Source organism: Bos javanicus, chromosome 9 (assembly GCF_032452875.1).
Source record: "Bos javanicus breed banteng chromosome 9, ARS-OSU_banteng_1.0, whole genome shotgun sequence".
NCBI classification, from domain to species: domain Eukaryota; kingdom Metazoa; phylum Chordata; class Mammalia; order Artiodactyla; family Bovidae; genus Bos; species Bos javanicus.
In genome coordinates, this window is record NC_083876.1 from 60,837,958 (window position 1) to 60,856,065 (window position 18,108).

The following is an 18,108-nucleotide window of genomic DNA, read 5'->3' on the forward strand; positions in this document are numbered from 1 at the left end:
GGAAGGAGGCAGCTGCTCCTGGCCATGTCTGTGTCCTCCTTACTATGGGTAGACAAGCGAGTCAGTAGGTCACTGCATGAGCCAACACGTTTATTTGGGTTCTAGGATTACGGTCACTGCCATGTGCAACATGGATTTCAGCCACTTTCCCCTGGATTCTCAGACCTGTTCTTTGGAGCTGGAAAGCTGTAAGTATCTGTATTCGTAATGACAGATCTTTGCCTTCTTCCCTCCCTGTGCCATTTTAGTAACTCTGAGGCTGAGTACCGCCTGCCAGAGATAAGACCTATTTACTCCCAGGCCCTGTTGCTCCACCTTGCCTCAGAAGACAAGGAGTCAAATTAACTTCTTTTCCTCTCCCCAAAGATGCATATACAGATGAAGATCTGATGCTATATTGGAAGAATGGGGACGAATCCCTGAAAACGGACGAAAAGATCTCCCTATCTCAGTTTCTGATTCAGAAATTCCACACCACTTCCAGACTGGCCTTCTACAGCAGCACGGGTAGCTAACTTCTGCCGCAGTTGGGTTCACATGTGGAAGAAAACACTAGAATGCTTCTTTGGCCCCCTTCCGATGAGAAGAATTCTTTTTATTATTTTAATAATGCATAGTGCAACAAAACAAAAATAGCACTTAAATGCAGAGGATTTAAAAGTTGCTGCCCTCTGAAATCCCATGGCTGGAGGCACTCACTCTGAACAATTCAGCAAATATCCTTGCAGACATCCTGATTAATTATGTCATTTTACAAAATTATGTAATTTTACAAAATTGTTGTTGTTTAGTCACTAAGTAATATCTGACTCTTTTGAGACCCCATGGACTGTAGCCTGCCTGCCTTCTCTGCCCATGGGATTTCCCAGGCAAGGCTACTGGAATGGGTTGACATTTCCTTCTCCAGACAATTGTTCCAACCCAGGGATAGAACTGGTGTCTCTAATCTTGGCAGGTGGATTCTCTACCACTGAGCTACCTGGAAAGCCCTTAGAAAAATTACAAAAGTGTAATATTACAAAAGTCAGGTTTTACACACAATTCTATAAACTGATTCATCTGACTTAACGATATAGATGGATAGCTTTCCAAGGAAATGTATTTACAACCTATATTCAGAGATATAGATTCATTTCTCATGTATAGTGTGACTTCTTCTTGGACCCTGGGTCCATATTTGAAGTTTTGAGAGCGTCCATTTGTGAGCTCTTCTCTGACCTCACAATCAGCCCTTGTAAATAATTGCCTAGGGGCACCCTAACAAAGTACCACAAACTGGATGCTTGAAACAATGTGTTCACTCCCAGTGCTGAGGCTGGAAGCCTGAGCACTCTGCTCCTCCTGAAGGCTCTGGGAAGGAATCCTTCCCTGCCTCCTATCAGCTCCTGGTGGTTATAGCATTACTTCAACCTCAGCCTTTATCTTTATGTGGCTCCCTGTGTCTCTGGTGTGTCCATGGTATGTCTGACTCTTTGCAACCCCGTGGACTGTAGCCCACCAGGCTCCTCTATCCATGGAATTCTCCAGGCAAGAATACTGGCGTGAGTAGCCATTCCCTTCTCTGGGGGATCTTCCCAACCTGGGGACTGAACCCAGGTCTCCTGCATTGCAGGCAGAGCATTACCATCTGAGCCACCAGGGAATCCCGTGTTTTTGTGTATCTATGTTTAAACTTCCCTCTTCTCTAAGGACCCCTGTCATTGGGTTATGGGCCACCCTAACTCAAAGGGACCTCACCTTACTTTGATTACATGTACAAAGACCTGATTTCTCAGTAAGGTCACATTCACAGGTGGTGGAAGTTAGGACTTCAATGTACCTTTATACAATATACAGCTCTGCAGTAGCCACAGGACCATAGAAGACTTCTCACTTCCTTACGTTTCCTGTCCCAGTGCTGAGAAGCTCAGGCCCAGGTGTGGGAAGATTTTGTGCTACTGTCTGCTCCTGCGTGGCCACTATCTCCCCATTCGCCTGCCTCCAGCCCCACCCTTCTGTCCACAACATCCAACAGTGGAGAAGAGTGAGCCCCAGCCAAGGGTGTCAGGACAGCCTTTCATGTCCGTGGTGCTCACCTTCATCCCTCTCTTCTCTTCTGCTCTGATGTGTATTTGGCACACAATCTTCTTTTCTCATCTCTTCTTGGCAAGTTTAAATAAACTCTTTTCTAAAACCTTTTTTTGAAACAAATTATTTATTTTTTGGCTGCACCAAGCAGCATGTGGGATCAACCAGGGATAGAACTTGTGCCCCCTGCAATGGAAGTGTGGAGTCTTAACCTCTGGGCAACCAGGGAAGCCCCTAAAACCATTTTAAAGAATTTCTTTTTCATTATGTGCTGCTGTTTTGAGTGTTCTATATGAATTAACTACTGTCTACCTAACAAATCTATGGTGTAGATAATATTGATATTCTCCCCAGTTTATAGACCAGAAAACTGAGGCTCAGAGGGATTAGATTTTAGAAAGGAAGCTTATTGTACTAAGGCAACCAATCATGAACTTTTACCTTTCTGCTGAAGATGAATATGATGATGGGAAAGAAGGGCTCCCAGGAAAGGAGTTTGTTTTTGCCACTGTGATGGGCTCTCACTGGCTTCTTCCTGTGTCCCACAGGCTGGTACAACCGTCTGTACATCAACTTCACGTTGCGTCGCCACATCTTCTTCTTCTTGCTCCAAACCTACTTTCCCGCCACCCTGATGGTCATGCTGTCCTGGGTGTCCTTCTGGATCGACCGCAGAGCTGTGCCCGCCAGAGTCTCACTGGGTAAAAGCACTTGATAAGGTGTGGCAGGGTGGTTTTTGTTTTTGTTTTCTTTTTCAACCAGTCACCATGTAGAGAAGTAAAAGCCACCATTCAGAGTTCTTAAGTGATGGTCTGTCCAAGTCAGAGGAGCGAACTTTCCTCTTACTTCTTGCTTTCCAATTCCACACTGCCCTCAGTTTCCCAGACCACATGGTGAAAACCTCAGGAAGCTCAAACCACACCACCTCTGCTCAAATCATTTCAGAAAGAGAGCACTTTTCTGGGATGTGGACTTCCACCACTGGTAGTGCCAGAGCTCAGTACTTTGATAAATGAGGCAATTCGACAAATGCCCAAACTTACTATGTAAATACAAAAACTTAGCTTGTTGGCTTTGTTTAGACAGAGTTTGGGAGCAGGACCCATGTTTCATGATTTCTTGGAAGGAGAGGGGGGCTGCATTCCCTGGAGTTGTGGCTTAGCCTTGGAAGCCCCTAAGTGTCAGAGTCAGCACTTGCACCTCATCATTGTCAATTTGGACAAAACCAGGTTGGGCCCTGAGACACAAGAGGGTTTGACCAGCAAGGCACAATGAGGAAGAAACCGGTGTGACAGGCTTTCTGGACTCAGAGGAGGGCGGATGTGTTCTTTTCTTGAGGTTTGGGAAGGTTCCTTGAGAGGGGTTCTTTAGCTCCTGCTTTTAAATTTTTATTAAATTAAATTAATTAGTTTTAAATTTAAATTCAATTAGTTAATTTTTATTAAATTAAAAAAATTATTTTTTATTGAAGTATAGTCGATTTTCACAGTGACTGTTTTAAATCGTACATCTGAGCAGATCCTCTGGGATGCACCTTGGATCTTGGCAGTCACATCACAGAGACGCCCAGCTCCAAGGGGCTCAGAGTAAAAGGGGACACGCAGGGAGTGGCCCAGGAGGAGAACGGGGTGGCTGCTTTGGAGCAGACCCTCACACCTCTATGAGGTGGAAACCTGCCAAGGGCACTTCTGGTTGGATATGAGAGAGAGAGAATGTAAAATGGGGCAGCCATGCACGCTTGACAGAGGCTGAACTAAAGCTGGACATTGCAGGGATCACCACGGTGCTGACCATGTCCACCATCATCACGGGCGTGAATGCCTCCATGCCCCGCGTGTCCTACATCAAGGCCGTGGACATCTACCTCTGGGTCAGCTTCGTGTTCGTGTTCCTCTCGGTGCTGGAGTATGCGGCTGTCAACTACCTGACCACCGTGCAGGAGCGGAAGGAGCGGAAGCTGCAGGAGAAGGCGAGAGAAGTTTCATTCATTTCCTTGTTGGAGTCCATGCTGCTGGTTGGATGAGAATAGCGGGGAGGGGAGAAAAGGGAGATGTTTGTGCAAAAGGAGGAGGATCCATTTCAGAATATTCTAGCTTCTATCACAACGGATCCCAGAAAGTAGCTAGTCTTTGGACAAAAACTAGAAAGACTTGGGTTCTTGATCTCAGCTCTGCCACTTCTTTTGGGCCTCAGTTTCCTCATCTGTTTTAAAAAAGTATAACAGAATCCCCCCACCTACCTCCCAGGGTTACTGTTAAGGGTTACAACACCCTTGCAATAATGTATGGGAAAGTTACTTTGAAATTGTATGGTTCTAGATGCACATAAAGTCTCACTATCATTCCTGAACATGTCTAGGGAAAATGTCTCCATGGCCTTTGAGCAGACAAGAGGAAAGTTCTAGAATAAAAAACTCATATTTATCAGTTCTCTGGCCCATTGATCCTGAGACTTTAGCCTTTAGGCTCATTGGAAATACTGTGCTATCTACACAGCACTGCACCACACTAAAGTATACCATGAGATGGAGTGCAAATGGGGAATTCAGGGCAATGCACGTGGGCAGAGAGGGAAAGTCTCTTCTGTTCACACACAGACTCTTATTAATCATGTTAAGAAATAAAATGCCAACTTGTTACCAAATCCTTACTAATCATTGCACTAATAAAAAACGATGTTCATCTGAAAGATGTAGAGATTAGGGGACTGAAAAATCCTACATTGATGCATGTCTAGGTGTCTGGGAGCTCCTTTGCATAAGAAAGCTTTAAATTTTAGGCAAAGAGGATGTGTTGCATTTTCAAAAATAGTCTTTCAATTCCACAATATATCTGCTAAGTATTTCCAGGGTGTCTTCAAATATGCTAGAATGTTTAAGATACACATTTCAAGTTCTCTTCATAACTTTTCTGCTTCAGCATTTTGGGTATTTGTTCACATTTTCAATAATCTGTACATTGATCATTATCAAATGGCTTTGATTCTACTTAAGCACTTGATTTATACTCTGTTAGGCTTTCCTTGTGGAGAGCTTTTCAAAAAGTAGCAAAGCCTTCCTCTAACAAATATGGACTTACGATCTATTAACCTCATATAACATGTTCTCAGGCAGATCATCAACCCATTACCATATGATGAGCCTGGTCTTGGGCCGTGATGATACGATGCTATCTAAGGAGCAAAGAGGAAGTCATCAGTGGACAGACCATTGGCCCCAAGTCTAGTTCCCTGTCTATGGGAACAGAAACCCGGGCAGTAAGGGCTTGCTCTCCACTGTTGTCTAACATGTGATTGAAAGGCTGAGAAGGTATAGTTGCTGGAGGAGAGGTGGGGAGACATGAAATCTCTCTCTCACTGCTCCACAGAGAAATCACTATTCACGACTGTTAACATGGCCCCCAGTGGAGCAGAGGTTCCCAAAGGGGCCTGGATTCACCTTCTCAGCCTACTAAAGATGAAGATTCCAGGCATACCCCATAGCTATGGATTCAGATTCTCTGGAGCTGGCACCCTGGAATTGGCATTGCGGACAAGTTCCTGAGCAATTCTGATGCCCACTGAAGTCTGGCTTCTGCTCTGCAGACGGCAAGTCTAACCAGAGCCTGCTAGATTCACCCAGGTTCAAGAGGGGGCTCTATGCTGCTTTGGGTTGAAGCTGGAAGGCAAAGCATGGAGGCACGGGGTCTGCTCCACTGTACATGATCAGATTCTTTGGCTGATTATCCAGACCTGCCCAGTGTGCCAAGAGCCACTTAATTTTTCTTAGAAATGAGCTGATGTGGGAAATAGAGATTTTCCATTATCTTGAGCATCACCTGATTCTAACTCAAAATCTTAAAAGTCTGTGTTTATTTTAGCAGACAGAATTTCAGCTTAGAACAAGGAAAAGGAGTAAAGACCTGTGTCTTAAAAAAAGAAGTCCCCAGTGATATAAAAATATCTCATAATTTTACCAAGTTTGGGTGTGATTATATCTAAATGCAAAGAATTGAATAGATGACCTCTTATTAACCCTTATCCTTAAAATTTATGTTATTCTAGGAATGTATTAGTGTGCTACTTAATTATTGTTGCTGATGGGAAAAGACATAGAAATTATAATGAAACAATCATGCCTGATTTTAAAAAAAACAGCTCTCCAAACTATAGATTTCTTCAAGTGTAAAAATACTTCAAGTAATTTTGATTTTTTTCATCTATTTTTGTATCCTAATGCCTCTTGGTATCCATCTGTATATTTCAAGATCTATGACAATAGGAGATAGGGTGTGGAATATTATTATTTTACTTTGCCAGATGGAAAAGGCACACCAGGGCTGAGAGCAGAGTTTGAAACATATTACAACCAACAGACTGAGAATAAACCCATGGTCAGTTGGCTAGCATCATATCTTTGTCCAGCATCAATCAAACACAAATCCTTTTTACTTCGGTATGTGAATCCTTGTTTACATTTTTAATAATCTGTACATAGATTATTATCAAATACCTTTGGATTATATTTAAATACTTTTGGACTTTATACAGGAAAACTTTCCTGTATAGAGTCATTTAAAATATGGCAAAGCCTTCATTCAACAAATATGGGCTCATGAGCCAAACATTAACGGATGCCAACTTTGCTGACTCAAATTGTGAGGAGGAGTTAAGTAAAACCATTTCCCTCCCTCCACCTTATAATTTCTCATGAACATTTTCATACTTGCAGAAGTGGTTGAAAAAATAGGATAATGTGCATCCATACACCCTGTCCCTCCATCCAACATTGCTGACATTTTGTCATTTTTGTGTGAGCTTTTTCTCATATAAACATATTTTTTTGTCAGTACAGTTGAACCATTTAAAAGTACAGGGCAAAGGGCTGGTGGGGGATGGGATAAATTAAGAGTTTGGGATGAACAGATATATACTACTGTATATAAAACAGATAAACAAAGACCTACTGTATAGCACAGGGAACTGTATTCAATAGCTTGTTATAACCTATAATGGAAAAGACTCGGAAAAAGGTCTCATATATATCTATCTGCATATGCATACTTATATATATATAACTGAATCACTTTGTTCTATACCTGAAACTATACCTTGTAAATCAATTATACTTGGAGGATTATCCAAGAAAAAATAAAATAAAACAATAAATATACATAACAGGCAGGCACCATGATTCTTGAACCTTAAATGTAACCCTTTAAAATAAGGACATTCTCCTACCTAATCATCTTTGTATTTATACACAGAGGTGGGGGCCCCAGGTTGGAACTAGACTATATGGATTTAAAGTCCTGATTCTGACACCAGCTGTCTGATCCCAGGAGAGCTGTAAAGCTTCTCTTGTTCTTAGTTTTTGCTTCTGCAACTGAGGGCTTTTGGACTAGATCAGTGATTCTGCTTAGTAGAATAACCTGAGAGCCTTAAATCAATTAGTCTAGAGTGGAGCCTGGGTGTGCCCAGTTTAAAGCACTCCCAAGGTGATTCTAATATGCAGCTAGGGTAGAGAGTCATTGGACAAAGTGATCTCTGGAGATGTTGCTAGTTCTGCTTTCTGTGGTTCCAAATAGCCGTGGGCTATACTCTCAGCCAGGCCCCTTCATCTGGACCACTTCCAGGTCTAAACGTGCCTGACATCTCCCCTTGTGTTTGTTGCCTGCAGTTCCCATGCATGTGTGGGATGCTTCACTCGAGAACCATGATGCTAGATGGAAGCTACAGTGAGTCCGAGGCCAACAGCCTAGCTGGGTACCCGAGAAGCCATATTCTGCCAGAAGAAGAAAGACAAGACAAAACAGTGGTCCACCTGGCCCTGAGCAACGAATCCAGCTCCTCCAGGAAGAAGGGGCTTCTGAAGGGCCAGGTGGGTCTTCGCATCTTCCAGAACACCCACGCCATCGACAAATACTCCCGGTTGATATTCCCAGCTTCCTACATATTTTTCAACTTGATTTATTGGTCAGTGTTTGCCTAGGGACTCCGAGGCCGTGCCTGGTGAAGGTAACTTCTAGACCCTTGGACTGTCCTGCCTGATATGGACATCTATGGGGTCTGGCCAGCTGCCCACACGTGGACCTGCTGACCATGTCTCCTCACAGACAGAGAGCAGCTCCTGGACCACCTTGAGCAGCATCCTGGCCCCTGGAGGACCCCAGGAGCCCTCCAGCTGCCCTTCCCCAGACCTCGTGGGCTTGCTCATCATTCCTTCTGTGTTGTGTCCCACTTCTTGCCTCTTTGGGACTGTCTTCTTCTGTTCTTGTGTGTGAATGAAGGCTCAAATGCCTTCCAGATAAATATTCTGAGACCCTTATAAGGCCTAGGATTCTGTTATAGAGGAAAGAGGAAAATGAAAGGCAAGCTTAGGGGCTTTCTTGATAGGAGACAGGAAATGAGGATTCAAAATGAAAACGAAAAAATCTGTAAACTCTACACCTGGATTAAGTGCCTATCTAGGAAAGAAGAAAAAGGAAAACTCAGATCCCAGACAGGAAATGATTTGACCTGAGTGAGTCTGGCAACTCCTATGATTTTGCAGTATTAAGGAACATCATTCTTTCATCCATCCATTCAGCCACTCATTAAATACCCACCCTGTGCCAGCGCTTATTTTTCTCAGCAATATGTGACAATATGTACTGAATATTGCCTACCAGGGATACACTGCCCAAACTCATCAAGATACAGAGTTTTTTTGGGGGGATGGCCATCTGGATACAGTTGACTCCACTAAAAGGTTGACCTTTTAGTCTCCCATTCCTCCAGAGGCTGAGTTGATAACCCTCAGCCCAAGACCCCATCATAAATCAAACTGTTAGCCTAGACCATCTGGCATGGCTGTAGGCCCCCAGGTGAACAAAGACCCTCCTATCAGGCAGGACAGTTCAGGGGTCTAGAAGTTACCTCCCAAGAGCTGGAGGCCAAGGCCCAAATCTGTCTTTTGTCGAGGTAATCCTGTACTACACAATAATCCTTGTCAATTCCTCATTGTTAATGTGAATAACTCTGCTTCCAGTCATTAGAAGATTCATGTAACAGACATTTAAAAACATCCCTAGATATTGGGATTTCTTGGTGGCTCAGATAGTAAAGAATCTGCCTGCAATGCAGGAGACCTGGGTTTTATCCCTGGGTTGGAAAGATCCCCTGGAGAAGGGAATGGCAACCCACTCTAGTATTCTTGCCTGGAGAATTCCATGGACAGAGGAGCCTGATGGGCTATAGTCTATGGGGTCTCAAAGAATTGGACACAACAGAGTGTCTAACACTTTCATTTTTTTTCACTACACTAGACATAGTGGGATCCAAAGGAAGAATAAGACATAATTATATTTTCACACAGCCCTCAGAGAAAGGACTGGTCAAGGATGTGATATATGATTATGTATCATTAAAAATGTTACACGCAACAAAAATGGTTCAATGTGTAATGGAAACTCTGAGGAAGGAATAATTTCCAGTGGAAGACTGAATCTTGTGGAGATAACAGCTTCTGAGCTGTTCCCTGAAGGTTGGGGATCTGGAGAAGAAATGTTCATGCCAAGCGCACATGTAGAAAGTACATGCTAGATATGGGGTTTTCAGTATGGTAGCCACTGGCCATGAATTTAAATTTAAGTTAATTAAAGTTAAAAAACCTGAGTTCTTGCCACATGGCTCTAGCCACATTTCAAGTGCTCTACTCAATAGCCATATGTGGCCAGTGGCTGTTGTATTGGATAGTACAGAGTTATAAAACATTTCCACAGTCACAGAAAGTCTTATTAGCGCTGCTGTGGATGGAAGGATTGGCCTGAGCAAAAAGCTTGAGAGAGGCAGGATAGTTTGGGATTGCAGAGTGTAGAGTTTGTGGGGCAAGTCATCTTTTTTTGCTGGATCCTAGTTTATGGGCCGGAGAAGGCAATGGCACCCCACTCCAGTACTCTTGCCTGGAGAATCCCATGGATGGAGGAGCCTCGTGGGCTGCCATCTCTGGGGTCGCACAGAGTCGGACACGACTGAAGGGACTTAGCAGCAGCAGCAGCAGCAGTTTGCGGAAGAGGTGAGAGATGCGCCATTTTTGCAACACTAGGAGTCATGGCAGGCCCCCCCAACCTCTCCTCACACACCCATGCTGATGGGGACAGCGTCCCCTCCATGTAGTTGCCTGGCCCAAGACCAGTGGCTTTCCCAGCCTCGTAAACAAATGAAGAATGAAGGTCCATAAAGAAGGAAATTGCATGGTACAGGGCATCTGGAAATGTTTAGAAACCTATACTCTCTGGAGACTCTCTAGGCCACACTGCTGCTCAAAGAATAATAATTACATTGTCATTAAAAATACATCCTGTTGCTCTAGTTGTCATATTTAATTTCAATAGTGCTTGACTTCTGACCACGTTGTCTTCATAAATGGAAGCTCCTATACCATGGTGGGCTGTTCACACTTAACAAAAATAAAGATGTATTTTAACTAGCTTATGTGGTGAACTGGCATTCATTCTATAGCAAACAGAATTGTAAACAGAATTTTGTCATGAGCCAATGACACCTGCGGATTTAGCACAGTCTTATTGTAATAATGTGACTCTACGTGAGAAAGGTGGAAATTTAAATGAGGTAAAGAGGAGACAACCATAGGAGTGGAGAACAGGAATTAAAGAAATGTTGAGAAGAGAATGATTCACCATAGAGAGAGGACAGATGAGTAAACACAGCTGTTATCAGAGATGCTTGAATGATGCTTGATTTCACTGAATCTAAGATGTCCCCATAGCTTATGTACCACTGAGAGGAAAAAATGCTGCTAATTAAATTATAGCAGTCAATGATTATAGGATGAATCCCGACTTCATCAATGTTAAATTGTAAAACATGTGTATGCTGGAATAAAAGAAACAGGTATTATACGAAAAATGATGATCAGACATACTTCTTGGACACCAAGGAGACAACATTTATCATACACTTGTCTTCAAGGCCTTATGCCCAGGTGGGAGATGGGGTGGTGCCTGGGGTGGTAGCAGATAAAGAAATGAATGGGAAACTCCATTTAGCCACTAAGAAACTTACACTGGGGAATTCCCTGAAGGTCCAGGGGTTAGTACTTGATGCTTTCACTGCTGAGGCCCAGGTTCAATCCCTGGTGAGGGAACTAAGATCCCACAGGGCTGTGCAGAGTGACAAAAAAAAAGAAAGACAAAAGATAAAAAAAGTTCACACTCATAGTAGGCATGGTTCAAAATGGTTCAAAGGAGGGAGAGATTACAGATTTTGCTGTTTATGGTAAATTTTGAGCAATGGCTAGATATAATTTCAACTAACAGGAAAGGAGGGAAGGGAATATTACCATGGCAGAAGGAAAGCTTGGGTGTGTTCAGGGAACTTCCCTGAACGTAGGGGACTTCCCCGGTTTCCAGTGGTTAAGACTCTGAACTCCCAATGCAGGGTGCACGGGTTCAATCCCTGGTCAGGGAACTAAGATCCACATGCCACAACTAAAGATCCCATGTGCCTCAGTGAAGATCTAGCACAGGCAAATAAACAAATATTTTTTAAAAATCGTGCAGATAGATGATGGCCTTCCTTGGCAAAGAAGAGGAACCAGTCTCTCAAGTACACTCCACCAAATGTACAAAAGTCTTGGGGTCACATCCTAGCAGTTCCAGGACCCTGGTGTCAAGGGTCCTTCTAGGTTCATTCCACTTGAAATAAACCTGGGGAAGAAATTGGATGGGTCTTGTCTGGGCCCACGAATGTCAAAGAAAACCAGAGCTCTGGGTTGTAAGCAAGTTTAGAAAGTTAGGACTCTTCAAAACCACTTTGATTTTGTTCTTCCCTCTGCAGAAGGGAGACCATGAAGTAAAAAAATGGAAAGCTGCTGAGTTTCAGGGAACCAATGAAGTAGGAAAATAATGGTGATGATAGTGGAGAAAGTTCATGTTAAGCTCCGTGATGTGTAGAAGTGCAGCCTGTGTGCTGACATTGACTTAGACAAGGCAGCCAGAGGAAGAAGCTAGTTCAGTGGAAGGTGAGGAGTCTGGTCTGGCAGCAAGCAGAGAAGTAGAAACTTAACAAGGCTGGCCTAGGGCTGAAGGGAATAAAGATTTGGGACTATCTTCCCAGATGTGCTCAAGGAAGCTCTATCAAGGGGAACAAAACGCCTCAGAAGAAAAGCAGAAGAGAGGTCTGGAGATAAAAGCTTGGGAGTACTTATTTAGGTGGGAAGAGGAATGCTGATCAGAGAAATGAATAAACTGAACACTGTCACAGATACAGCAAGAAGGAATACTCTCAAGTTAGGGAGAGGAGGGCTGGGGGCAAATAATAACATAAAAATTGAGAAGGGTAAGGGCTGTGAACAAACAAAGCGAGATGGAGGCCAGAGGTTAGATGGGATCAATCATGCACGTAGGGGACTTCCCCGGTTTCCAGTGGTTAAGACTCTGAACTCCCAGTGCAGGGTGCACGGGTTCATTCCCTGGTCAGGGAACTAAGATCCACATGCCACAACTAAAGATCCCATGTGCCTCAGTGAAGACCTGGCACAGGCAAATAAATAAATATTTTTTAAAAATCATGCAGATAGATGATGGCCTTCCTTGGCAAAGAAGAGGAACCAGTCTCTCAAGTACAAAAGGTTTATGTGGGTAGAAGGAAAAATGTTCAGAGAACTGCTATTTACAATAGGAGATGGTTTTAGACTCTTGTTTTCTTGGAGGACTTCAAAAGAATACTATGGCATAACTGGCCTGGATGAGGTTGTGGTTTTAAAGTTGGGGTCTTCAAACTCTTCTACTGGAGTTGGTGGAAATGGTCCAAGTATAACCTGGTTACTGGATCTGTGGACCCAGCTTGGGAAGCAGCAGTCTTGAGTGCTTAAGACTCTGCACTTCCACTGCAGGCGAGTGTAGGTTCGATCCCTGGTAGGGAAACTAGGACCCCATATGCCTCTGTGCAGGGCAACTGCACTGTGTAAAGGGAGGAGTGCAGAGTGCACTCTGCTCCGAGAGCACCGCAGTGAGAGCTGGATGTGTGGCTCCTAACTCATTTCTCACAAAACTTCACGGGGGTCTCAAGGATTTTCATTCTATACACCGAATGAAATGTGCTATCTTCCATAATTGTGTTCAACCCATCAGGTAGGTGGATTTGCATGAAACAATTCATTGCTCAAGTTCAGTTCAGTTCAGTTGCTCAGTCATGTCCGACTCTTTGCAACCCCATGAATCGCAGCATGCCAGGCCTCCCTGTCCATCACCAACTCCCGGAGTTCACTCAAACTCATGTCCATCGAGTTGGTGATGCCATCCACACATCTCATCCTCTGTCATCCCCTTCTTCTCCTGCCCCCAATCCCTCCCAGCATCAGAGTCTTTTCCAATGAGTCAACTCTTCACATGACGTGGCCAAAGTACTGGAGTTTCAGCTTTAGCATCATGCCTTCCAAAGAAATCCCAGGGCTGATCTCCTTCAGAATGGACTGGTTGGATCTCCTTGCAGTCCAAGGGACTCTCAAGAGTCTTCTCCAACACCACAGTTCAAAAGCATCAATTCTTTGGTGCTCAGCCTTCTTCACAGTCCAACTCTCACATCCATACATGACCACAGGAAAAACCATAGCCTTGACTGGACGAAACTTTGTTGGCAAAGTAATGTCTCTGCTTTTGAATATGCTATCTAGGTTGGTCATAACTTTCCTTCCAAGGAGTAAGTGTCTTTTAATTTCATGGCTGCAGTCGCCATCTGCAGTGATTTTGGAGCCCAAAAAGATAAAGTCTGACACTGTTTCCACTGTTTCCCCGTCTATTTCCCATGAAACGATGGGACCAGATGCCATGATCTTTGTTTCTGAATATTGAGCTTTAAGCCAACTTTTTCCCTCTCCTCTTTCACTTTCATCAAGAGGCTTTTTAGTTCCTCTTCACTTTCTGCCATAAGGGTGGTGTTATCTGCATATCTGAGGTTATTGATACTTTTCCCGGCAATCTTGATTCCAGCTTGTGCTTCTTCCAGCCCAGCACTGCTCATAGTATTTTCAGGCAAAAAGTGATTTATTTCTTTGCTTAGAGAAGCGGCTGAAAAACAAAACCCAAACTGGCCTGGGTTGTGCTGAAACATGTCTGCCTGGAGTTATCCTAACAGCCAGTTGGAATTGAGAGTTAAACTAGGACATGGGCTTAGCTCCTTGAGACCAGAAGCTGAGCTGTGGGACCAGCAGCCATTCAGAGCAGTCTACACATCCCCTACCCTCTACCCCTAACCCCACACCGATCACTAAGCAATGTGACGCAAGTTAAAATGGTACCCACGGGGAAGGCTGTGCACCAGCATGAGAGAACACTGGCCTATTTGCACTGACAGCTAAATCCCATGCCAGAAGGGACCTATGTCCCAGCCTGTCCAACCTCCAGAGCTATCTGAGGGCAGTCCACACCTGTAGTATAAACATACTCTCCATCAGTGGATTCATTAAAATATTCAGTCCTCACTTTCAGATCTGCAGATGTCATCATGAAATGGCATTTGGGTCAACGCTGAGACTATTAGGTTTGGGATTTATTTTAAAAGATAAATTGAAAAACCAACTTCAGGTGTAGTACACCATGTTGAATCTAAACTGACCAGGTTTATGATGGCGAGTGCCGTGTAGTCCCCTTAGCCCAAGGTGTCTCACATTAAATGTGCCTATTAATAACCTGCAGACCCTGTTAAAATGCAGATTCTCATTTGGTAGGTTTGGGAGGGGACCTTGGCTTATGTGTTTCTTTCATCCTTTTTAAGAAATATTTATTTGGCTGAGCTGCATCTTAGCTGTGGCAGGTGGGATCTTAGTTCCCTAATTAGGAACTGAACCAGGTCCCCTGCATTGGGAGTGCAGACTGTTAGCCACTGGACTGCCAGGAAAGTTCCAGGATTATGTGTTTCTAACATGTGGCCTGGAGATGTCAGTGCTGCTGGCCTGCAGACCACATCTTAAGTAGGGAGGCCCTAGGGACCCCTCCCTCATAACTTAAAGTCAAGCTCAGATATTGCCTCCCCTTTGTGACTTTCCCTTACATCCTCTCCCTTTCCAAAGCATAACTTATCTTTAACTCTTCTATATTTCCAAAGCATGTTATATATTTGTACACTGAGGCATTTCCTTGATGTTGTGATTATTCTCCTTAATCCATGCTTCCCAGGCCTGGGTTAGTCACCTGGCAAGCTGTTGAGAAACTCTCAGTACCCAAGCCCCACCCCCAGAGTTCATGATTTTCTTATAATCCCAACTTTTTTTGGTGGGTTGTTATTAATAACAGGAACTCTTTTTAAAAGGCTAGTACCAAGTCTGAAATAGATTTTGGGGGGAGAGTTTTGCATGGTTTTCAAACTGTGTTCCCTGGAACCCAAGAGGTTCTCTCGGGGAGGGGTGGGGTGTGCTTCAGGGTCTGCTCTGGGAGTGAGATGCTGCAGTAGGGTTTAGAGGAGGTAAGAGGTGAAAATGGCAAGATACAGGCCAGAAACAGAACTGGAACTTCTGGCCCCCAAACCTTTTCACTTTTATGGTTTCCCACAAGAAAGCTGTGTGGTCTGAGACACAAAGGGCCCAAGGGAATTTTACATCTTCTCCTATCAACATTCCTTAATCCAAAAGGTACCTGGCCTCCTGGCATGGGTGGAATGGAGGCCAGAGGTGAGAGTAACAGGCAGGCAGGTACTACCAGGTAGAGCTTTGGTTTTCTGCTCCAACATTGGATTTGCCCAAACTGCTTGAAGGAAGATTTTAGACCCAGGTCCTGGTCCTCTGGTTGCCAACCTCTTCTGACCTCCTGCCTTTACCTAGTTCCTCCTTCCTGTCACCTTTCCTTTCCCCAGAGGGCACCCCTCCTCTGCACCCAGTAGGAAGCTGGCAGCTGCGGCCCCGTATTTCCAATTACCCACCACGTCCAGGCTGCCGTGGCCTTGAAGGCTGCAGAGCGTGGCCATGAACCTCTCTCCTTCCTCTTGAGAGCAGAGAAAGTGTATGTGAGTGAAATCTGCAGCAGCGGATGTAATCACAGGTGTAACAAGCCTTACAGTGTCAGCTCCGAGGGGCAGGGCTTTTGTCTAGCTTCTCAGCTGCTGTATTCCAGGGTACATAACAGTGTTGGCACATGCTATTTGCTCAGTAATTTTGATGGAAAGAAGGAATGAAAGCTAGTTTTTAAACTGAAGCATAATTGATTTACAATGTTTTATTAGTTGCACAGAGTCGGACACAACTGAAGCGACTTAGCAGCAGCAGCAGTGTACAGCAAAGTAATTCAGCTATACATAAAAAATATGAATTTTCTTGTTGTCCTTGAGCAGGGGCCATGCTAACCTCTGTATTGTTCTGATTTTAGTATATATGCGCCAAAGTGAGCACTAAAGCTACCGTTCATAAGTGCTCACTACGCACTAGACACTGTGCTATGTATAGATACAGAAATTTCTTCTCTCCAAAATCTCAGGCTTTGTATTTTTTATTTTAATTTCAGTTACCCTTGACTACCGTCTTTTATATTGAAATGTTGGAGAAGAAGGAGATAGTTGTACTTCATCTATTATTGTAAAGATGTCCCCAAACTAAGATATTTTCCTCATAGTTGCACCTTTTACATGTAAGGACCCATGTATGATTTTTGCCAAAATGTTTTTTTACACTTTGCTGTTTGTAGAGAAACTGCTTCAAAGGTACTGCATTATAGTTTTGTAATTAGAAAAAAAGATGCCTTATCTTTTTATCTAATTTCTTTTCTTTTTATCTTTCACTTATTCATGTTCAGTATGGAGGCAGGAAGCTAGATATGAAGTGAATGCATTTTGCCAGTCATGTGACCTTGAGTAATTTAATTAATCTCTCTGAGTTTTAATCTCTGTACCTGAAAAAAAAAAAGAGGATAATTCTGGCCTCTTAGTGTGGATGGGAGGAATGAGTTAGAGGGTCTGAAGTATTCAGTTCAGAAAATTTAAAAATAGACAAAGGGGAGAAGGAAGGGGATGAGGAGGAAGAAGAAGGAAAAGAGAGGGGAGAAGGAGAGGACGAGCCAACTTTTAATTTTGCCAAGTGAAAATATTTGAAACCACACCCACAAACCAATCTATAATTGCATCTATAACTGCAATCATTTCTAGTGCTGTTGTTCAGCTGTGTCTGACTCTTTTCGACTCTGTGGACCGTAGCCTGCCAGGCTCTTCTGTTCATGGGATTCTCCGGGCAAGAATACTGGAATGAATTGCCATTTCCTCCTGCAAGGGATTTTCCCAACCCAGGGATTGAACCTGTGTCTCCTACATTGGCAGGTGGATTCTTTACCACCTAGAAAGCCCACAATCATTTCTAAATCAAGAACAAAAATTTTCACACTGAAAATGTAGGAAGACATGATCTCAGAATATAAAATCCTTCTAGTCTGCTCTTTACCCTGACATTTTCATCAAAAGAACAGATGAAAACTGTCATGGACCAGCTGGAGTGTTGGGAGGCCAACTTTCCAGGGAACTGTCCCACCCTTCATTTTGCAGATAAAAAGACAGACCCAGAGAGCCTGAGTAACAGGCTTTATGTCAGATGGCTAGTTATTAAATAAAAAGTAATACCCTAATATGGACAAAAGTATCTTGTCCAGATACCCTAAATTAGTTAGTATCCATCAGACTATGCAAAACTGGTGGCAACATGTGACCTGGGTTGAGGCTTGTCCTTTTGGCTCCAGAATTCATCCTCTCAGCCCTCTGATGCCCTGGGATACCTGTGAACACCCCGATCCTGGTACTACATGGGTTCTCTCTGAAGCTGGAATGAGATGGCCCAGCTCTCAGGATTCTTCGCTGAATCTTGCTATTCGTTGAGCATCATGGAGTATGTTTCTGGCCTCAGGAAAACTCCTTTGAAAAAATTCTCTTCATGTCATGGAATACCTTCCCAGTTGCATTTGTTCTCAGTGACTTGCTGTTTCCATTAGACTCAGTTACCACTGAAAGAACAAGGGCTTCAGAAGAAAGCAGTCTGGAAGAGGCAGTCCAGACAGTACATCAGCTCTCTCCATATAGACCTCAGGGACAGGA

The 18,108-nt window shown here is 43.7% G+C and overlaps 1 protein-coding gene and 1 pseudogene across 1 annotated transcript in view; one reads left to right on the forward strand and one right to left on the reverse strand.

The window, feature by feature from the left end:
* The window catches only part of GABRR2 (gamma-aminobutyric acid type A receptor subunit rho2), a 44,018-nt gene extending 33,504 nt beyond the window's left edge, over positions 1–10,514 (forward strand). Inside the window, exons 5-9 of the mRNA XM_061427832.1 lie at positions 106–188; positions 367–507; positions 2,616–2,768; positions 3,840–4,036; positions 7,724–10,514. Coding sequence (XP_061283816.1) covers positions 106–188; positions 367–507; positions 2,616–2,768; positions 3,840–4,036; positions 7,724–8,035 — 886 coding nt within the window. The 3' untranslated portion in view covers positions 8,036–10,514. The remainder of the gene's footprint in view (positions 1–105; positions 189–366; positions 508–2,615; positions 2,769–3,839; positions 4,037–7,723) is intronic.
* Positions 10,515–16,333: 5,819 nt separating this feature from the next.
* Positions 16,334–16,426, reverse strand: LOC133254557 (U6 spliceosomal RNA; annotated as a pseudogene).
* Between the last annotated feature and the right edge of the window lie 1,682 nt (positions 16,427–18,108).